Genomic DNA, 23,290 nt, shown 5'->3' on the forward strand with positions numbered 1-23,290 from the left:
TTGCAATTTTTCAAAATAAAAAGGTAAAAGTAATCCCTCAGGCTTCTGTATCATGAATGGCCTTTCTGGGTGGCATTATTGGTAAAGAACTCTCCTGCCGATGCAAGAGGTGCAAGTGACATGCATTCTATCCCTCAGTTGGGAAGATCCCTTGGAGAAAGGAATGGCTACCCACTCCAGTATTCTTGTCTGGAGAGGAGCCTGGCAAACTTCAGTCCATAGCGTCGCAAAGAGCTGGACACAACTGAAGCAACCTAGCAGGCAGGCACCATGAATGGATTGTACGTGTGTGTGCTCAGTCATATCTGACTCTTTGCAACCCCATGGACTGTAGCTCACCAGCCTCTCTCTCCATGGAATTTTCCAGGCAAGAATAGTGGAGTGCTTTGCCATTTCCTACTCCAGGGGAATCTTCCCAACCCAGGAATAGAACCCACATCTCTTGGGTCTCCTGTATTGGCAGGTGAATTCTTTACCACTGCGCCACCTGGGAAGCCCATGAGTGAATGGATTGGAGGAAGCAGTAAAGAAGGTTGGTCCAGATAAGACATAAAGTAGGCTGGACTAGGCTTTTGGCAACAGACATGAAGAGATGCCTGTGTGATTGACATATGTCTTGTAGGTGAAGGAATGACATTTACACCTGTGACTGTGACAAGCTAAATGTCAGCTCCTTTCTAGCTGCTGTATTAGCAAAATCTTACCTTTCAACACGTTATAATAATCACTAAAATCACCATATGCATAAATGTATATGTGCTATCGGAGAAGGCAATTATTACAAACTGCATATGAATACCTGGTTTCTACTTAGGTAACAAATGCTTATGGGTGAACTGTCACCACAGCTCAGAGTCTGTGATCCAGTAGGTGTGGGGTGAGACCCAGGAAATTATATTGAAAGCTTCTAGATGGTTCTGATGTAGTCAGGTTGGGGAACCATAGCTCCGGAAACCCAAATCCATTCTAGTCTGGGTTTGGATTCTAGCCTTTCTCCCTGTCGCCTCTCAGTGTTTCCCAAGAAGCCACCCTCAGGCTAAGTGGATTTATTAATCACTGTGGCAGGGGTTATCTGACAGACAGGCAAGATGATTCAAGAGACCCTGACATCAAAGCAGGAGGAGATACTCTCACTCTCATTAAGGACTTTAGCTCAACCGTAGCTTCTTAAATTCTCTCTCCAAGTCCTACCCTTCAACTTTTCAATTTATAAATTTTATCTCAAGAATAGTAGAATAAGAACACATTTTGTGGCACTGACATTTAAGTCATGTGACTTTAGCAACAGTTACAAAACAACCCCAAATCAAGGAAAAACATTTCAGCAAGAAGGCGAGTTTCACAAGTGGACCAGATGGAAAGTCTATATGCTGGTGGAAAGGAAACAACAGAAAACCACATACTATCAGTTTTCAAGCCTCTCTCTTGGCTCTCAGACACTTGAAAGAATTTCAGACACCAGATGAGGATAGACATCAAGTCTACCACGCTATAACGATGACTCCTTAGATGATGGCTCTAGGGTCTACATACATTAAACCAACAGGAAACTAAGAAATCTCTAAGTATTCATAAACCAGACTAGTTCTGAAGTTCCGTGTTCATTCCTGTCCAAGATTTAGAGTCCCTCTAATTTCCCCAAGTGCTTCCCTGGACTAATGCAACATTTGCACATAGACAGCTAAATCTTCCAAGCCTACAGGTATAAATCCTTCCTGCACTAAGGGGGAAAGTTGTAAGTTTAAATTAAAAATGCTGTTTGCATAAAGATATATGTACAAAGATACTTATTGCAAGGTTGCTTATCACAGCAAAAAAGGACCTAAATGTTTTTAAATAAGTTATGGTATGTTCATGTTATGGAACTGTATGCAGTACCTTTTTTTTTTTTTAATGAAGTAGCTCAGGTACATAAAGATCTTCAAGGCTATTAAGTTGGGGGAGAGAGAGGCAAGTTGCAGAATAATATTTTAAAACATTTACATTTTCTTTTTTTTTTTTTTTGGACTCACCTCGTGGCATGCATGATCTCAGTTCCCTGCTGCTGCTGCTGCTAAGTCACTTCAGTCGTGTCCAACTCTGTGCGACCCCATAGACAGCGGCCCACCAGGCTCCCCCGTCCCTGGGATTCTCCAGGCAAGAACACTGGGGTTGGTGACCAGGGATAAAACCCCCCACACCCCCTACAGTGGAAACAAGGAGTCTTAACCACTGGACCACCAGGCAAGTCCCACATTTACATTTAAAAATCAAAACTAAATACATATGTACATGTTAATATTATCTCTGGCACACAGATGTGTGTTAATGCAAGAAAAGGTCTAGAAGAGTCTTCTACAACTTTCATTAGTAGTTATCTCTGGAGAAGGAAATAGAGTTGGGAGAAAGGAGAAACTTTCATTTTTACTCTATTTAACCAGGTCTTGTTGAATTTTTAACTATAATCATGATTTGTATGTCACTTCTATAATTTTCTAATTATTTATATGTAACTTAAATGTACAATAAAAAAATGGCAGCTGGTTTACTGGGCCAACCTTCAGCGGATGGACAGGGACAAAGAAGCCCTCACCCCAGGCCCTCCGTTCACTATCCCTCTGGGCCCAGGAGTGAACAGTATCTGGGAGTCTGGGACACAGCAAGCTGACTGCCCCTCACTGAGCCCCATGGCCACAAAGGCCTGCAGCCGGCAAGCCCCTCTGTCCTGCAGGGGCAGAAACAGCCCCTGTGGGGACAGCACTGATTCATTAGACACCAGCATTAGCATCCCACTCCTGGGGACCAAACTGCTCCCAGAGATACTTACAGAAGTTTGCACAAAATGTAAGGGTGACAGCTTGATGATCTCGGGTCTCTCTACTCTCTTTTTTGTTGACTTGCCTCAAACAACATCCACCTATGCTGAGACTCCCACCCGCCCGAAGGGAAAAGAAGATCTCAAACGTTAACTTTAGAACTGGCCATGGCAGAGGCCCAATATGAGCTGGTGTCTTTCCAGAGGAGATGATACTTTGAAAGGATCAAAGAATTAAGCTAGATGGTTTTAGCATCATCTCATTTCTTTCATTAGATTAATCCAGGCAGGGCTTCTCTGGTGATCCTGTGGTTGGGAGGCCCCCTTGAAATGCAGGGGAAACCAGTTCAATCCCTGGTCTAGGGAAGATCCCCTGTGTCACAGAGCAACTGAGCCTATGGGGCACAGCTACTGAGCCCGAGCTCCAGAGCTTGCAGGTCCCGACTGCTGAAGCCCAGGAGTCCTAGAGCCCATGATCTGAAATAAAAGAAGCCACTACAATGAGAAGCTCTGCAATGAGAAAGCCAAGCACCCCAACAAAGAGTACCTCCCACTTGCCGAAGCTAAAGAAAACCTGTACACAGCAACAAAGACTCAGAACAGTCAAACATAAATAAATTAAATTATATATATACATCAGATCAGATCAGTCGCTCAGTCATGTCCGACTCTTTGCGACCCCATGAATCGCAGCACGCCAGGCCTCCCTGTCCATCACCAACTCCCGCAGTTCACTCAGACTCATGTCCATCGAGTCAGTGATGCCATCCGGCCATCTCATCCTCTGTCGTCCCCTTCTCCTCCTGCCCCCAATCCCTCCCAGCATCAGAGTCTTTTCCAATGAGTCAACTCTTCGCATGAGGTGGCCAAAGTACTGGAGTTTCAGCTTTAGCATCATTCCTTCCAAAGAAATCCCAGGGCTGATGTCCTTCAGAATGGACTGGTTGGATCTCCGTGCAGTCCAAGGGACTCTCAAGAGTCTTCTCCAACACCACAGTTCAAAAGCATCAATTCTTCGGCACTCAGCCTTCTTCACAGTCCAACTCTCACATCCATACATGACCACTGGAAAAACCATAGCCTTGACTAGACGAACCTTTGTTGGCAAAGTAATGTCTCTGCTTTTGAATATGCTATCTAGGTTGGTCATAACTTTCCTTCCAAGGAGTAAGCGTCTTTTAATTTCATGGCTGCAGTCACCATCTGCAGTGATTTTGGAGCCCAGAAAAATAAAGTCTGACATTGTTTCCACTGTTTCCCCATCTATTTCCCATGAAGTGGTGGGACCAGATGCCATGATCTTTGTTTTCTGAATGTTGAGCTTTAAGCCAACTTTTTCACTCTCCACTTTCACTTTCATCAAGAGGCTTTTTAGTTCGTCTTCACTTTCTGCCATAAGGGTGGTGTCATCTGCATATCTGAGGTTATTGATATTTCTCCCGGCAATCTTGATTCCAGTTTGTGTTTCTTCCAGTCCAGCGTTTCTCATGATGTACTCTTAAAATAAGAATAAATGATGTTGTCTGGATTAATCCAGACAACAACATTTATTCTTATTTTAAATATGTGCTTAAGTGGAAGATTTGATGGGTACCGTTTTGTTTAGGCAGTTCTATTAATGAATTAATGACAAAATAACAGCAAATACTTTCCAAACACATTCCAACATTGAATGTACTGAATGCCCTAAACACATGGGTAGGTATTGTGTTATATGCCTGACATACTTCATCTCATGTAATCCTCACAATGACATTGGATGTGAGTGTTATTTTCATTATCTGTTTGACAGACGAGGAAACTGAGACTGACGAAGAATACAGAGCTGGTAAGCAGCAGAGCCCATATCCTGATTTGTGTTCATTTGATTTTAGAGCCTGCAGCTGTGTTATTAGAGGGAAAGGTCTAGAGTTTGCCTACAATGCAGGACACCCAGGTTCAATCCCTGGGTCGGGAAGATCCTCTGGAGAAGGAAATGGCAACCCACTCCAGCATTCTTGCCTGGAAAATCATTTTCACTTTTCTATTCCGCAGATAAACAAAAGTTCTAAACTACCTCATTATTTATACCTGGAATTCGAACCAGATAGCTCGAGTGGTACCAGAACAAGGTGCTCCAGAAAGATTCTCAGTGTACTCCGGAAGTCCCAGCTTCAGTTTTCTCGTCTCTAAATGGGAATGGTGATACTAGACCCTGTCTCAGAGTGGTGAGAACCCAAGGAAGAAACTCATACAAAGAGCTTAGCTTAGTATCTGGCACATAGCAATTGCTCAATAGATATGTAGTCAAAATAACTAATACTTGCAAAAGCATGCCAGTGATTATATCAGCTAGGTTAGTTTACCAGTACAGCCAGCAAACAGACAACTTCGTAGAAAGCACGGTTTGAGCCATGGGATACTGAATGTGGAAGTCTTGATGGAAGGACTAAAGAGGCCACAAGAATTAAGTCCATGTTCTTGATGATTCTCTTTTGAACTGGAACATACCCTCATTATACCAATGTGGGAGCAGAGGGGAGGGAAGGGAGATAGGAATGCAGGGACCTAGGCAGAACAAGCTGGCTGCTGTACCCTCCTCTCCATCCTCCCACCAACAGTCTTAGAGAAGACTCCCACCAATCTTAGTGAAATTGAGTTACAGTGAGTTCAACACTATTTGAAAGTTGTAAAACAGCTCTCACCACAAAACAAAACATTGTAACTATGCGAGGTGATGGATGTGTTAACTAACCTTACTGTGGTATTTATTTGCAGTACATACATATGTCAATCATTACATTGTATATCTTAAACATACACAAAGTTATCTGTTAATTGTATCTCAATAAAGCATAAAAAAAATTAGTTCAATGCTTTCTCTAAAAGGGGGAAAAGCCACGATGGTGCCCTATTAAAGGCTGAAAGATGTTTGGGTAAGGAAATAAAAGGAAGCCTTACCTTTTTAACATCAGATTGTTGGTTTTCAAACTGTGTTTCATGGAACCTTGCTTTGGGGGCTCCACAAATGTGTTAAGATTTCACTTTTAAAATATAACTTGGTTAAATAATCAACAGATATACTCAAGGGTGTTATAAATCAAATTTAAACTCATTGGAAGACCCCAACTGAGATAAATTGGGAGGTTAGCTTATTTTTATGAAGACCTCAAAAGTTCTTCTACTACCTTCCTTTATTGTAAAGAATCTTGGATAATACAAGACAGTTGTTTACAAAACAACAGAAACAAAAGAGGAATTTGCAATTATATATTTGTGTGAACTCGGATTGTCTTAATCCTCTGTGAGCAAAAACAAAATTCAGATACAAACTGAATGCTGAGACCAATAGCAGATTGCCACTTCCAAAATTTCATGTTCTTCAAGTAGCCATTTTGTTCTCATTAACTTTCAAAATTTATTTATAAAAGAACCGTACACTAGGACTTCCCCGGTGGCTCATCTATAAAGAATCTGCATGCCAATGCAAGAGATGCGGGTTCAATCCCTGCGTTGGGAAGATCCCCTGGAGAAGGGAATGGCAACCCACTCCAGTATTCCTGCCTGGGAAATCCCATAGACAGAGGAGCCTAGTGGACTACAGTTCACAGGATCACAAAGGAGTTGGACATGACTTAGTTACTAAAGAACTCTACCAATAAAATAACATATAAAATACTATGTACGTATTTACAATAGTAAGGTTTTACGTAACATTTTATTTTTCAAAAAGATTATGGTACTATTACTAAATGAAAAGTTTGAGAATTTCAGCCTTTGAGCATTTGAACAATGGAACAGGGAAGGTGAGTTCCTTGTATAAAACCCTCTGGATCCTGCGCTACTTTGACTGCTAAGACCAACTCTTTTTCTCTTTCCTGCCCAATGCCCTGAAGCTCTGCAGGCATCAGGTAGACAGAGATTCAGGAAGATGAAATGGACGTGTAGTCCTTTTCTGCTGCGAGGGCCCACCGCACAGAACTGTGACCCTGCTTCAACGCCTGGCAACTTCTACCAGCCCCGCCTCCTTATTTTAGGTGATTCTGACTTGGAAAACAATGAAGCAAGTCTTGCTAAGGTCTCAGGGCTTCCAGTTCTTAACATGACTATGGAAAGCTCGCATTCTTATCCAGGAACTTCCTCTCTCTTGCATTCTTCAATTTAATCCATTAACCGGTGAAACCAGCTAATGACACGTCATGAGGAAAAATACCAACAGGAAAAGCCAGAGACAAACAAAGTGTTGAGACTAACCCCATCTCTTTGGGGAAATTCCAGAAGTAGGGGGCAGATGGAAAAGTGAAAACCTGTAACAGAAAGCATGTGAAACAGCCATGGGCTTTTTCACTTTTGCATATATATATGTGAGATTATGCATATTCTACAGTAAAGTGCCATTATTTTTGTTATAATTTTCCAAATAAATGTGGTTACCTTCAAACACTACAGCTTCAGTTCCACTATATTTCACATTATTTAGCCACTATACAAAGTAAGCTTATTTCAACCACAATGCCTCTGTATCACCAAAAAACTAACAAAAACCTGCATTATGTGAGGACATTTCAACTGAGAGGAATGACACATTATTTCAAGTCAGAGGAACAAACAACTAGGCAGATGATCCCTTAGAGATGGTGGTTAATGCAAGCTGTACTACACCGCGTATGTCATCTTCTACCAGTTTAGAGATTCTGAAGAGTGGAAAGTTTGTTAGTTTGGTAACTTTCCAGTATGATCTGAGAGTTCTGTCTGAAACAGGAATAGCCATAGTTAACTGGTGAAGCTGAGCTCCAGGTTCATGGAGGTTCAGAAATCTATTCTATTCTGTATCCTACTTTTGTACATGTTTAAAATTTCCCATAATAAAGTTTTAAAATGTATCTGCCTTCCTTGAAATCTATTTTAAAATAGATGCTTTCAGCCAGCTTCATCTAACTCTTCCTGTGACAGAAGTCACATGCTAACCAGCCTCGCCTACGAAGATTAACACACGTTCTTTCTCCCTGTTCCCTTCCGCTCCGCTTTGCGATTTTTCTTTATTGAATGTTCTCACACTTCTAACATTCACTATTCACACTCCTCTTCTTAAATTTCACTACAGACTTTCCATCCAATACTTCATTTCCTATATATCCAGAGAAGAGAAAAATACTGAGTCTGATGTAATTAAAGTTCTATTACCTATGCTAAAGTTTGGGGTCAGCAGATAGTATTACAAATACAGGTCTCTACAAGAATAATGTAAGACTGCTCCAAAATGCAAAACAATTTCCCAGAAAATCTCAAACCATTAGCTCCCTGTGAGGCCTCACAGGCTTTATCACAAAAATCAATAGCTTGTGAAGAACTTTAGCCAAAATGTGCATAGCAAAATAAAATCTGGAGAAGATTCTTGCGAGTTCCTTGGACTGCAAGGAGATCAAAACAGTCAATCCTAAAGGAAATCAATCCTGAATATTCATTAGAAGAACTGATGCTGAAACTGAAGCTCCAATACTTTGGTCCCATGACGCAAACAGCTGACTCACTAGAAAAGACCCTCATGCTGGGAAAGATTGAAGGCAGGAGGAGAAGGGGACGACAGAGGATGAGATGGATGGATGGCATCACCGACTCAATGGACATGAGTTTGAGTAAGCTCTGGGAGATGGTGAAGGACAGGGAAGCCTGGCATGCTGCAGTCCAGGGGGTGGCAGAGTCAGACACAACTGAGCGACTGAACAACAACAACAAAAAATAGCATGTTTGCACTCTAGTTGGACTATAAGGAGTAAATTATGCCTTGTCACCTTAGCTGGCTTTCTGTGGGCAGCTCTCCTGTCACTTCCCAAAAGAAGACAGTAGCTCTTAGATCTTTGATTTAAACCCTTACATCACTTTCTCAAAGATGTCATTCTTTTTCTTTCCTTCCATATTTTTTCTTCCCTTTCTGCTTCGTGACATTAACAATCTAAGTTGGACCATGAACCAATAGTCCTCTTCTCTCTAACCCCTGCTTGACTTCATGCTCTTGTTTTTATCCTTCTCTAGCCATGACACTTCAGAGGTGAACAGGACAGTCTCTGTCTTCAAGGAGGTTTCTTTCCTCTCTCCTTTGACCCTGTGTTGCCCCATCTTGCTGAAAGACGATGGCTTGTTTAACTTAACCCTTGGCTTCGAGCCAAGGTAACTGTTGTCAGATTTTAGGTTGGCTTGTTTCTATTAAAAACCCATGGACAAATAATGTATATAAAATAAAAGCAAGACATGTCCAACAATTTTGAGAAAAAATCAGGAGCTATTTTAGACCATCACCACTAGAGGGCACTAGACCCAGCACAAGTCCTCAATCACCTCTTCTGCTACCTGTCTTCACCCCCCCCCCCTCTGCTCTTACCCTAACCCAACTGTATGCTTCTAAATACAGAGCTCTTTGGCACATACAGAAGATCTGGAAAGAACTGAGACCTTGTCTGCTATAGAAAATTGGAATTCCTGAAGTAGATTTTGTACTCTTCCTACAGGTGGAGCTCAGGCCCCATCTTACTGGTTTCAGACCCTGCCCCAAACAGGTGTTCTGACAGTGAACTCAAGGGCTCTAGAGACAGACACAGCTGAGCCTGAGGGAGTCTAAGCATAGGTATGGGGGTACCAGGAATCCATAAGCAATAAACAAAATTGTCAGTGTTACCATATCCTGCTCATAATCATATTAAATACCTCTTCCGCTTTCTAGCAGTTTCTACACATCATGGCCCTGTTATCTCTTTCTTTTACAGGTTAGGGAAAAATGAGGCCCAGATTCATCCAAAGCTACTTGTAAGAAGCCTCCTTGGCAACCAGCCCTACACCTGCATTCCCTCTGGGTGGGAGTCACTGCAGATTGAGGTCTCAGGACGCTCATGACAACCTTGAATTGGCTTTCTCCTTTGCAGCCATGAGGTCAGCAGGCACAGGCTGACCCCAGGAAGCAGCTGACCTCTCAGTCCAGCAAGTCCTGACTCCATGCTCTCCAGCCAGACCTCCAGGACTACAGCTGTGGTTGACAAGTGTGTATAAAGCTCAGAGAGATCACACACCGTGGGGGAAGCATGGGGGATTTCAGTAAGAGGCTGTTAGAACTTAAACAGGATTTGGTTTGGCGATTTGGGGTAGGGTTCAAGGAACAGGGTTTAGCTCTGGACCAGGTACTGTCAGGAAGTGGGGCTAGTCCTTTGCTTGTGTATCTTAATAGATCTCACCCAGGACAGAGGGGAGTGGTGCTGACGCCATCACTGGTCCAGTAGCAGCAGTGACTGGGATCTGGTCCAGGAGGGAGGTTTGGTATTTTGTGGTTTTCAGGGATCTGGTTTTTGTCCACACTTGGGCAAACTTACAAAGTAGTCTTATTTCATTTCATCATGATCACACCATGACCTTGTCTCAGGTTGGTGTCCTGTGAGATTGTTTATGTCTAGGAAACAGCACAGCCCATCTTCAGACAACATCCCAGGCATAATTGTCACTGGCTATCTGGCTACTAGGGCTTTTTTTTTTTTTTTCACTCAGCTCTTTTTAGTTTTGTCTTTTATGCCTGGAAGATGTTATGGGGATTAGATTGAATGAAATTGTATAGCTACACTACCCCACAACCTCCTATTTAAGTAACTTAGCTCTCATGTGCGTTCTATTGTCTTGGCAATTGCATCTCTATCTCCCTTGAGGACCTACAGAGAAGGGTCCCTCTGCCAAACACCACTCATTAGCATCCCAACCGCAACATTATGACCAACATCTGACTCAGGTTGGTAAGTCAACATCAACAGGTGACAAAGCCCTAACATCATCCAAGCAGGACGCCACAGTCAGGACTTGAACTCAGACCTTCTGCTTCCTGACCCTCTGCCTTTCGCACACGCTACGGTGATGGCACCAGTGGACGACAGCCCGCACTGGAACCTGGATTTGTGATTCCAAGTCCAGCTGGGCTTTCTCAAACTGCTATTGAATCGAGTCTGAAGTTTTTCTCTTAGAGATCAAAGTCAGGACGACAGAAAGGCCATCAAGCCCGTAGGTTGCCTGTCAGCTGGGGCACTTGTGGGGCTCACTGGGAGTCCCCCTTGACCCTGCAGGGCAAAGGCACAGACTGGGACAGACATTGCAGTGACACCTGAGGTCAGAAGCTATGCAGTCACGTTAGAAGGTAATCATCGGTATGTTCCTATTTTTTTGTTTGGGGTTTTATTTTTAGTGATCTAAGATTTTTTTTTTTCCTTGACATACACCATTTTTAAAGCCTTTATTGAATTTGTTACAATATTGCTTCTGTTCCATGTTTTGTTTTTTTGGCCTCAAGGCATGTGGGGTCTTAGCTCCCCAGCCAAGGATGGAATCTGTACCCCTTGGAAATCCCTGTAGGTCTCTATCCGTTCCTTCCTCTTTTGTTCTCTTCTCTTGTGGTTTGATGACCATCTGTAGTGTTATTTGGGTTGCTTTTTCTTTTTCGTGTATCAGTTGTAGTTTGGGGGTTTGCTGTTTCATGAGGTTTCAACAGAGCAGTCTCTCTCTATATATACAAACATTAGGAGGGTCTCAACATTTTCCCCTCCTCTTACCCCCTGAAATTCACCCCCCACCAACTTATTCTACATTCTGTACCAATTCCATTTGAGGGTAGATTCTGCCATGAGCTGCTGCTTCTTAATTTTCCCAGACTCCTCGAGTCTGACACAAAGATCAGGTCAGTCAATGAATGTCCAGGAGGAAGGTTTCTCTCCATTCTACAGTCTTCACCCCTTCTTCTGCTGGAGCCTCGTAAATCCAAGTTGGCACTGGCAACATACTTAGGCTACTTTATACATATTTTTTGTTTTCTGGGCTTTAGGGTAACAGAGGTGGGAAAATATGCACAATTTCTATTCAAAAAGAGTTTTCAAATTGTTCTTTGGGGTTGGTGGGGAGCGAGGAAGAGTCTCTCCTTTACATAAGTCTTACAACCCATCAAAATATATTCGTGTACCCCTCAGCATGGGAAACAAGCAATTCTTAACTCAAGATGGGCTCTACAGTGAAGAGACTTAGCTTTCTGTGGAAGATATGACAGCTCACGCTCAAATTTTTCTAGTGTTTATTTTCATTTATCTCAGCACAGAATGTTCTCTCAGGCAAGGTCAACTAAGAGACACTCTGAAATACAAATACAGTTGAGTTGGATCATAGAAGGAGGGCTTGGTTAAATATATAGAAATAGTGGTTTCAACTATTCTTTCTGCCAAGTCAAATCTACATCTCAGTTTTCTTCTCCAAGCTCCCTATTAGGAGGAGGTTAGAAAAGATTTCCACCCACAACACAAACGCTTAACCTTCCTGTGCAGTTTCTGTGGAATTTCACACCTCCTTGATACAGCCCATATGCTCACTTGAGGGAGGGGGAAAAACGTGAAAGACACATCAATGTAACTTATATGATGCCCTCAAGGTTGTTAATAAATACTTTATTAGGAACCATCACATGGATAATAAGCACAAAATTAGGGGCCCTTTTTACAAAATCTAATGTCATTTCTGACTTTGGTGTCTCAGAACCAGAATGAAGCTACCTAACATTTGTTTGTAAGCTCCTAATGTGCTTTGTTCAAAAGCACTATTAAAATATAATGGAATCCAAAACGGGAGCATAGGTTGAAAGGTCAGTAAAATGGCTTGAAAACTCATGCGTGTTTGATTTTGGTGAAGTAAAGTTAGGCTCTCATTATTCGGTAGTCACAGAAGGAGATTTTTTTAGATAATTTATTCATAAAATCCTGTGAAGATCTTCAATATTCTGGCTCTTTAACATGAGCATTAACAAGCAGAATGCCTGAGTCCATCACTGTAACATAATGGATTTATGCGTTGTTTTAAAAATGGGGTCATCCCTGCTACAAGGAGCTAAAAGGAAGGTGAAGGAGACACTGAGCGCAGGCGAGGAGGAAAGTGGGGACTCCAGGAAGGCGACCCAGGGGGAAAAAAGAGCTGGCTGCTTCACCCACAGCACCAGCTGCAGCAGTGCCCGCTTGCACCAGAAGACCCAGGCCCAAGACCAGAATGTACCAGGTTGCGATGGCTTCCGCTGCTCACATTATTTCCACAATTTACATTTCTTTTCCACAGAACTTTTTTTTTTTTTCTGAGGCAGGATACTAGAAAGGGGATCCTATCTGCTTCACCTTTTTACCTCCCAACTCCTGTCCCCATGCCTAGCACTTCCAGGTGCTAAGTGATGTCTTCATTAAAAATCTCTCGAATCTCTCCGTGTTGTGTTTAGTTGCTCAGTTGAGTCCGACTCTGTGCGACCCTATGGACTGTAGCCCACCAGGCTCCTCTATTCATAGGATCCTCTAGGCAAGGACGCTGGAGTGGGCTGCCATTTCCTCCTCCAGGAGATCTTTCTGAGCCAAGGATTGAACTCACGTCTCTTGAGTCTCATGCATGGGTAGGTGGGTTCTTTACCATTAATGCCACCTGGGAAGCCTGGAGGATCTCTAAGACAAGTCTAAGAGTTCCGTCCCCAAGATCAAAATCTTCCCTCAGGAGGAAAAATGATTTAGCAAGCCTTTTCATCTTCATGGGGATACAAGACATGGAAAGGGAAGTCTTCATCCTCTGTTCAAGGGGTTTGAAGTCTCAGCGAACAGGAGGGAAATTTAGAGAAACGGGCAATTCTCACACCCCAGAAACTGTATTGTGCTGGTGGCAACAGGCTTATCCCATAAACCTTTTCAGCAGATGGACAAAAGGAGGCCACACAGCTCAGCCAGGTTCACCTGAGCTGCTCTAAGATGGATGGAACCCAGGAGACTCCAAGGCACGTTGCTCTGCTCTTGGTCTATGCGGTTTTATTCCCATCACTGGGCCCAGGAAAATGTATTCAGATGACAATCTCCTGTCCACACAGGGACCCCTTGAAGTAACTGTTGGGGGAAAAAAACCTTAGACATTTTAACAGCAAGCTTGAGTATCAGCCCTGGGGAGCCACATGCTGAGACCACAAGAAATGGGCCCACACTGCCCCCCTCCAGGTAGGCCAGTGGTGGGACTGGTGTGCACCCCGCTGGGGTCTGTGCAGCTCAGACCCTGCCCAGAAGCCTGTGGCTGCTGCCAGTATTGGGGGCAGGGGAAAGCCACACCGATTCTTTCCTAGAAACCAGATGCCCACGAGATCAATGAGCTAGAAGCCACTGCCTTATTTTGAGAATGGATCTTTTATTTCATAACCAATAAAGGGCATTTTCTATGCAAAATCTCAGCTAAGCAATTCATTACACCTAATATACCTACTCTAATTCTGTTTTTCACTGATATTCTCAATTTGCTCTTCCCCAGACCCAGGTTTCTGGATTGTGTTGCTTTTTCTCACTCCAAAAAGTGGTGAGTACCCTCCAGAACCCTAACTTCCTGAACTTCAACAATAGTGGCAACTTTACTATGATAACCAGAATATCCTCTACAATGCCTCAAAATCAGGCTTGGACTGATTGCCTGGACATAAGACTTGCCAATGACTCACATTTTATAAAAAGGATTTTAAATCCATGTGTGTTAACACTACTCAGATATAATTCTCTAGGAAGAGAATTCCTCTTTATTTTTCTGTCAACAACTTTAGAGGCAGGGTATTAAACTGATTGAAGTTTCACAAGATTGACATTATTGCTTAAAGTGCTTGAATTGGTTACATTAAAAAAAAAAAGGTACAGATTTTTTTAAATAAAAACTAAAAAAAAAAAATTTTTTAGCAACAAAGTCAAATGTGCCACAGAAATGCAGTAACTATTTTGGTTACATAGAAATGGAAGCCAGAAATAAATTAATATAATACTGAAAAACAAATTTAATTAGGCAGAAATGTAGGAAATAATTTTCCCTGACCCGTGCCACTTACATGAGTGAATCACACTAATGCTGATAAATGCCTTGACCATATAATAGCAGACAGGGGCAAAACATTTAGTGCACAATATTTTAATACACATGAACGTACAAAGTTGATCAAAATGCAATGTTTATAGATAAAATCCATCTTTGTAATAAAGCTACACTCCAATATCTAAAATAAGCCCTAAGCTCCAGTTATAACATAGTTCATTGTTAGGCATGCCCATGAAAATTAAGGGTATCCATGAAAATAAATGCATAGGGACCATTTCTGTCATTTTTTTCCCCATTTCATCTGAAATCCAAAATATACCAAGCTATAAAACCAATATGACTGGCTTCCTAGACAAAGCACCACTCTCTTGTGTTTTTGCTCCTTGGCTCTCTTCAAACCAGCTCACTTCGTGTTTCTTCGGAATGGAAAATGCATCAGAATAACAAGACTGGGCGTCGGCATTCTACCAATATTTACTTTTACACAAATGACACTTTAGCATACTGTATCGTAATCTAGATGTTAAACAAGGAAGTAACCAATAAAGCAAACATTCCTTCTCTTCTGAAAGTGGCAAACACTGCAACTTATTTTAAAACACCCAGCAGTTAGAAGAAATACAGCAAGCCTGCCTATTCCTGCCAGAAAAATGACACACAAAACCCTGGCCATTTGAGGGACTATTGCTGAGCTTTTGTGCTATCGTTCACCTCAGAATGGTCTCACACATCCCACACCATCCCTGCTTCATACAACGAACGAGGGATGAAAAATAAAGAAGTGTTATGTACTCTAGTCTTCACACAAAGTGAAATGACTTGGGAGGATGTAGCTGCCTAGTGTTTCTTTCATTTATTAAAGAAGAAGGGGGAAGATGATCCCAGATAGTGCTAAAGTTTAAAAAACTGATGGAGTGTGTTGGTGGATATGTGTATTTTTATCTAAATTTTCTTTTTCCTGTACCACATGACCATGTTAACGTCTTTGTATTATCTTCAATATTTATGCAAACATTTATCCATGAATACTGAATTTTAACTGACCTTTTCTCCTAAAAGGAATTATTTCAGTTAAATCACTGAGAAAAACTTTTTGCTCATCCAAAAAACCCCCAAAAGTACTGAATTTATGACTTAGCACTCAGATAATACTTCTATAAGGGGCTTCGCTGGTGGCTCAACAGTAAAGAACCTGCCTGCCAATGCAGGAGACTCGGGTTGGATCACTGGGTTGGGAGGATCCCCTGGAGAAGGAAACCCATTTCAGTATTCTTGCTGGAAAAGTCCATGGACAGAGAAGCCTGCAAGGCTACACTCCATGGGGTCACAAAGTCAGACATGACTTCACGACTAAACAACAAATTAGTTCTATAGGTTTCCAATTGAAACTTTTTTCCTCATAAATTAGCTTCAAGAGTCACTTCACAGATAATTTTAACAGTGTTTCTCATGTATCACTTCCAACTATATTAGGGATCAGCCATCGTTTTTTTAAACTTTGCAATCTGCAAATATATGGATTATGTATAGTATAAACAGCTCCCTGTATCAGTCACCTTCAATTTAAAAGCATCTCTTCTTAAAAACAGGATGAAAACTCACCTTCCAGGTAAGCGATTACTGCATAAGTCTTATGGAGGGAAAAAAGACAAAATATTTATAAATATGAATTCGCCTCTAAACAAGGCAAGGTATATTTTCATCACTTGTATAAAACAATAACATGAAGATCACCCTGTTTTTGTCTTCTCCAGTGAAACGTAAAACATTTCACTTCAAGCATGAACAGATGAAGGGTGGCATGCTTATGGAAGTTGTGAGCAATAAACAGTTCAAGATACTTCAAAGATAAAGAAATCCAGTTTTCATCTAGATAAAGTGCTATGCTCTTAATTGTTGCAAAATGGCCAGTAACATTTTCAATTTCAATTTTAGTTCACATTATGCCAAAAGTTTGCATGTTCCTTCGCTGATGTATTAGGTAACAAAATAACAGGTTCACAGTATATTATAGAGTATGGAAGTCAGCGGTCTTCCCACAGGAAGCTGAGATCTACACCTCATAAGATTTGTAGGAAACCAAAAACCTGCTCAACAGCAAAACAGCATATCGAACCTTTTAATAAAAGGCATCGATACTCAAATGATTTAATAAATACATATACAACAAAAGTGAAAAAAAAAAGTAAAACTATGGTGAGATGAGGTTCTTCCAAAAAACTCCGTCTTGTCAAACATCCTGGGAGCCTGAGCCAAAGAAATGCTGCCACTTTGTTCATCCCACCACCTGCCCACTGACACTTCCTCTGACCCACCAACATCCCCAGCTAACTCTAGTATCTCCTCTGGAGAAGGTTCCATGGTAGCCCTGGGCTTGCCAGGACCTGAAACGCTGAAATAGGAACTGTTGTACAATGCGGCTGATGGGAGGACAGGTGCAGCGCCTTTGTTCTTCCTGGGAAAGGACGGTGTTGGTGCTGCCTGGCTAAGCAGAGTTGGGTGGGTGGCAGTCCCCGTGGTGTCTCAGCCCTACCGCCTCTGACCACGGAACACCAGTGGGGTTGGAAAGATACCCTGGAAGGCTTAGCAGCACCGGATAAAGGAGAGATACAACTCACAGGACAGAAGAGCATCACTAAAAACAAAGAGCACAGAGCTATTTTCCTGAAACTTGGTTTTGGTAGAAAGAGAAGAAAAGCAACTTTCCACTGTGCACAAAAGCTTCCTCCTCTCGGCTTCGCCTGCCCTGAGCTCCACGCCTCCTCAGCCCCTGGAATTGTAACGGCCGGGTGGGCACAGCCCTGGGCATCCTCGAACAGCTTCTCTTCGCCCTGTTCCACCCAGAAGATGAATTCAGTTTCGAGGTTACTCAATTTTAAAACATTTTCACTCGAACAAACTTAAAGCTATAGTTGCAGCTCTAAAAGGTAAGCATCTACCCCATTCTTCTGTCCTTCTGTCAGAAAAGAGGCAGAGAAGCTAAAAATGGGGAGCAATGTTTCCAGGGACAAGTTAAAGGAATGCATTGAAAGGAGACCCCAGAAGCCATTTAGGAAGATTAGCAAAGACCCCAAATAGACTGTCGATGTTTGTAAGAAATGGCATTCTAATTCAGCCAGACAGCGGCATAGCATGTACCTGAAACTAAAATTAGCAAATGTTATTCATCTAAACCTTACTACAGTCTGATTGCAGTTAACTCTACCTCAGACTAACATAAAACCACGAGTAGTGCTGCTTGTAGAAAAATGAAGGGGGAAGAGAGTCACGCAGCCAGACCACCGAGACTTGGAGCGATGCCGGGCTTCGGTGGTCCACTGGAGAGGAGGGACATCTGCAGAGAAACCAGGTCCGAGTGCATTTTCCCTCACTCGAGTTAGTTCCACAGTCCTTTGAGTTATTCTCTTGACTGATAGAATAAAATATATCCAGATTCTGAATTTTTTGATATATCTGATGTCAGGCCATAGAATTCTTCAATAGCTTGGGCATCTATTTTCTGCAAGAAAAAGAGAAGTGAAACAACACAGTGGTTTAACATGATTACTGGGAGAAGGGAAGAAAGGCTAATGGGATGCACAAGAAAATGTAAGAAACACCGTCATAAAATTGGGAACTTTCAACAGCAAGTGGGTAACTCCACAGGCTTGACCGAGAGAACATGAAGACATACGCTGCAAATCACTGGGGAAGAATGCCACCCTTTTGACTATTACCAACCATAGGTGTGCACTCTTTGAAGAAGACAGGACTTCTATCTTTCAAATGGTATACTGTGGGAGCTCTTGGGAATAAGCATAATTCATTCAAGTCATCAAAGCTTATTCCCTTTAGTGCTACCTTAAGTGGGCTGAAACAGACCATGTCTTTGAGTATGGAAGTCTCTCCGGCTAGTGTTCCGTTACAACAAAATCAATATATGGAATATTCTGGTGTCATATAAAGAATTCTAGGTTGAAGAGAGAGAAAAAAAAAATTTTAAATAATAATATCAGAAAATTTTGGTATAATAAAACGATTTTAATACAACTTTGAAGTTTATTATTTGGTCCCAGAGTGGGCTTTAGTCACTGTAGGAAAGAGGACTTCCATGTAAACATGACTAGGATGGGAAGGAGGTCCCACATCTGTGGTTGATCAGTTAACAAAAACACAGTATTGATGAGCCCCTGATCTCACCCCTTCTCCCCTTCCAGAGAGGATGGGGAGCAGCGGAATGTATTTCTGAGAGAAATGTAAGCTGTTTTCAAGTCAGATGATGGGAATACAGGCCTATTTTAGAAAATGTCCACACGCACACATCCCAAAACACTGTCTCCACCCCAGCTCCCTCGGATATAATCATCGGCATACCAACCTCTACAATGTCGTCGTCAAACAAAAGCCAGAAGCCATGACTTTTCACAATAGTAATATAATGCCCACGATTAGGACCACTGAAAAAGAACAAACAGAAGAATGTTACTAAGTTAACATTTACTTCTTTATAAAACTCTATGTAGCTCTTTATATGCAATGACTTTTTTGGGGGGAAAAAAAAAACTATCATTGGGACAGAGAACTTGGAATAAGTCATGTCCACGTCCACATGTCTTTGGCCACAACTCACAGAGAGACACCTGGGTGCTGACACTGTGCTGGGCACAAGGGAAGATGAATAAAGTCCCTGTCTTTGAAGGATTCACAATCCACTGGGGAAAACAGACATTCAAACTCAACAAATACTAACACATAATTATTGTACACCCACTATGCTCCATCTAGGTCCATTCAGGAAGTTAGGCAAAAAAAAAGCAGTGAATGGGGGCTTCCCTGGGGGTCCAGTGACTCTGTGCTCCCAGTGCAGAGGGCCTGGGTTTGATTCCTGGTCAGGGAACTAGATTCCCTGTGCCAAAACTCAGTTCGCAGGACATCCAGCATGGTGCAACTAAGACCACGCAGTGCAGCCAAATAAATGAATAAATATTAAGACGGGGAGAAAAGCCTCTTCTCTTCTACTTAAACAAACAAACAAAAAGCAGTGAATGAAACAAAGTCCTGCCTTTCCTGAGGTTGAGGGTTGGAGTGGTAATAAACTAAAATACAAATATATTTCAAGTGGTGATACATGCTGAAGAATATAGCAATGCAACGGGTTGGTGAGCGACGGAGGGAAGGTGCCACAGTGATGACATGAGATGCGAGCAGAAGGAATTTCCCTGAAGGGAAGGAGTGTGTGTATGAGAGAGAGAGAGAGAGAGGGAGAGACAAGCCATGAGACCACATGATGGAAGTTTCAGGAAGGGAGAAGAGCAAGTACAAGGGGGTGGGTGGGGGTGGGAATAGTGCGATCAGGGAACAGCAAGGCAGCCAGAGCCAAGTGAGCGGCAGTGGAGGAGGGTTAGGAATGGGCCTCTGTGGTTAAGATTATGGACTTCACTGTGAGTGAGCCAGGAAGACACTCGGGAACTTTGAGGAGTGATGTGATCTGATTCGAGTTTTAGAAAGATATTAAACCAAAATGTATAATAACCAGTAGGAAAACAAAAAGGTACATTATTACACACTACAGAAAAAAGTAGACGGAACAACCAAACAGCTTCTCCTATGAAGTCAGATTTGCACAACTGAGGGAGTTTTTAACTCTAACTCTGAAGTTTTGTTTTCTCAATGCATCATCAAAGTTGGCAAGCTGAATCTGCCTTAGTTTGCTTTTTCTTTGCTACACTGCACAGCATGCGGGATGTTAGTTCCCCAGGCAAGGATCAAACCCACATCCTGTGCATTTGAAATGCAGGGTCTTAACCACTGGACCACCAGGGAAGTCCCTTTAGTTTGCTTTCTTTAAATAAAAGATACCCCAGAGGAATGTTCCCACCTTTCTCCAGCCACTCTCCCCACTCCCTCTGAGCTCCAGCCCATGGGCCGCCTCTGTTTTCACACGCATCAGCATTCTCCGCTTGGGCCCCTGTGACTGCCGCAGCTCTGCCTGAAAGGGTCCTCACTCATGTCTGCATTCTTGCCTCTTTTTATTCCTTGGGCGGGCTTCAGCTCAAATGTCATCTCAGGAGATAAACCTTTGCTGACCACCTTCCCTAAAGGGGCACCTCCCACTGCTCTCTGTCATCGCCCTGTTCCTTACTAGGAAGGCTTCCCTGGTGGCTCAGACGGTAACGCGTCTGCCTGCAATGCGGGAGACCCGGGCTCGATTCCTGGGTCAAGAAGATCCCCTGGAGAAGGAAATGGCAATCCACTCCAGCACTCTTGCCTGGAAAATCCCATGGACGGAGAAGCCTGATAGGCTACAGTCCATGGGGTGGCAAAGAGTCGGACACGACTGAGAGACTTCACTTTAACTTCCCTAAAGGGGCACCTCCCACTGCTCTCTGTCATCGCCCTGTTCCTTACTCATGTGTGTGCTTAGTCGCTCAGTCACGTCTGACTGTGTGTGACCCCACAGACTGTAGCCCGCCAGGCTCCTCTGTCCATGGGAATTCTCCAGGCAAGAATATTGTAGTGGGTTGCCATTTCCTAGTATATACATAGAGTCAGACATGACTTATTGACTAAACCACCAGGAACATAGAATTTACATAGCATATACATAATATATGGGATTCCCTGGTAGCTCAGCTGGTAAAGAATCCACCTGCAATGCAAGAGACCCTGGTTCAATTCCAGGGTCAGAAAGATACCCTGGAGAAGGGATAGGCTTCCCACTCCAGAATTCCTGGGCTTCCCTGGTGGCTCAGACGGTAAAGAATCTGTCTGCAATGAGGGAGACCTGGGTTCGATCCCTGGGTTGGGAAGATCCCCTGGAGGAGGGCGTGGTTAAATCAAAGAAAACTGTTAAAGAACCCTTAGAATGAATAAATAAATAGAAAATAGATGTATGTGTATGTATGCCCAGTCACTCAGTTGTGTCCACCTCTTTGGGACCCCATGGACTGTAGCCCGCCAGGCTTCTTTGTCCATGGAATTCTCCAGGCAAGAATACTGGAGTGGGTTGCCATGCCCTCCTCCAGGGGATCTTCCCAACCCTTAGGTTCTTTAAAATAATTAGCAGTTAGAAGTATTCTTCAGGGGGAAATAGAAAGGTGGCTTGTAACTGACCAACAAATACAACTTTCTGAGAACATAAGACAATAATCTGTGACTATGGCTCTGCATGGGACACAACAAGGGTTGCTTCAGGTAAGTTACAGTTTCTGATACCATCCACCCAGTAGAGGAAAGGAAATCACTCCATCCCTCCCTGTGGAACCACGCAACCTCTTGGTAATGGTCTGCTGACTACCTACCACTCCATCCAGGTGGATGGAGAGGAAAAGACACCTGCGCTGTGACAGGCCCCAATCTGAAACCTGCAAGGGCGCAATATCGATCCCAGGGAGGGGACACAAACCCATCCCAGCTGAGCAAATACTAGCAACAGGTGAATTTTCAGTCGAGTTTTCAAGACTTACACCAAATTATACAATAAAAAATATTTCCTCAAAAGACTTCCAGCAAAAACACTTTGCTTCTCCATACGTAGGGGATTTCTCTCCACTCTTTTTTTTTTTTTTTTTTATGTACTTATTATAGAATACAGGGGAAAGGCTTAAAACTGCCTAAAAGAACACGTAAGGATACATTTTAATTATTCAAATGCCAAAGAAGTATTAAATTCCATCCACTGCTTCCAGTCTTTATTTAGGTATCTTAAAACACTTTTGTGACCATACTAAATGAGTAACCTGGTTTTTCCAAAATTAAAATCACAGCACATTTACTTTTCCATGTGATTTCAAATTCTTTGTATCCAATGGAGATTTATTATTTCCCTTATGAGAGAACATTTAAATTATTATTATGCATTAATTTTATCTTTATTTTTAAATTTATTATTTTACTTTATATACATAAGTTTAGAGATTCATTTTGAGGTGATAAACTGGAGCTTAGAGGAAATTCCCCGAAGCGCCATCACCACTGAGTCTGACATCCCCGGCCCCGCCCCTGAAAGATGTGGCAGAGTCCACGTGGCCCAAGGACAGCGTCTCCCTCAACGCGCTCCTTGCCCGCCCTTACCTGCCGCAGTGTACCACCACCGCCACCAGGTCGTACATGCGGTCCAGGTTTACTGCATCACTGGAGGTGTTGAAGAGCCGGAGTTCCAGTGGGAAGACCACTCGGTAAGAGAGCTTGGTGTACCTATGGAGCTGCTCCATGTACTTGAACCGCTTGAGGTGCAGGGCCAAAATCATGGGCAGCTTTTTGACTCTCATCCTAAAATAAACCACGGAATAGAAAATCAGTGGCACCCAATCCCTGTGAGTGGGACCAATTATACCACGGCCTGCACAAATGGAGAGCAGGAGGGGTTCAACAAACTTCAAACCAGCAAACAGCCAATCCACGTGCCAGAGTAAAAGGATGCTCGCTTGTACAGACTCGGCTAACTGGAGCCTAGTAAGCAGAGAAAAGTGCAATGGGGCTAGGATGTGGGGGGTGGGATCATCTGTTTGGTCAAAGGAGACACCCCAGAACTCACATACCAATAAAAATATGATGCACAATTGCTCTATGTCACTGCCCTCTGCCTCCCAGGGAGATCGATATTTGGATAATCCCTCAACTCTGAGATAATGGAGAGGAGGGGGACAGTTTTTGAGAAAAGCAGGC

At 42.8% G+C, this 23,290-nt stretch overlaps 1 protein-coding gene across 10 annotated transcripts in view; it reads right to left on the bottom strand.

The window, feature by feature from the left end:
• Window positions 1–13,958: 13,958 nt before the first annotated feature.
• The window catches only part of USP46 (ubiquitin specific peptidase 46), a 172,885-nt gene continuing 163,553 nt past the window's right edge, over window positions 13,959–23,290 (bottom strand). For 9 of the 10 annotated variants that reach the window (XM_055588551.1, XM_055588542.1, XM_055588543.1 and 6 more), the window contains 3 exons: window positions 22,697–22,894; window positions 19,002–19,080; window positions 14,722–18,143 (listed from right to left, as the gene is read on the bottom strand). In XM_055588551.1, coding sequence (XP_055444526.1) covers window positions 18,042–18,143; window positions 19,002–19,080; window positions 22,697–22,894 — 379 coding nt within the window. In that variant the 3' untranslated portion in view covers window positions 14,722–18,041. Of the gene's footprint in view, window positions 18,144–19,001; window positions 19,081–22,696; window positions 22,895–23,290 lie in introns of all 10 variants that reach the window. The other variant, XM_055588541.1, reaches the window with a different exon arrangement.

The sequence above is a fragment of the Bubalus kerabau genome, chromosome 7 (assembly GCF_029407905.1).
Source record: "Bubalus kerabau isolate K-KA32 ecotype Philippines breed swamp buffalo chromosome 7, PCC_UOA_SB_1v2, whole genome shotgun sequence".
Classification (NCBI taxonomy): domain Eukaryota; kingdom Metazoa; phylum Chordata; class Mammalia; order Artiodactyla; family Bovidae; genus Bubalus; species Bubalus kerabau.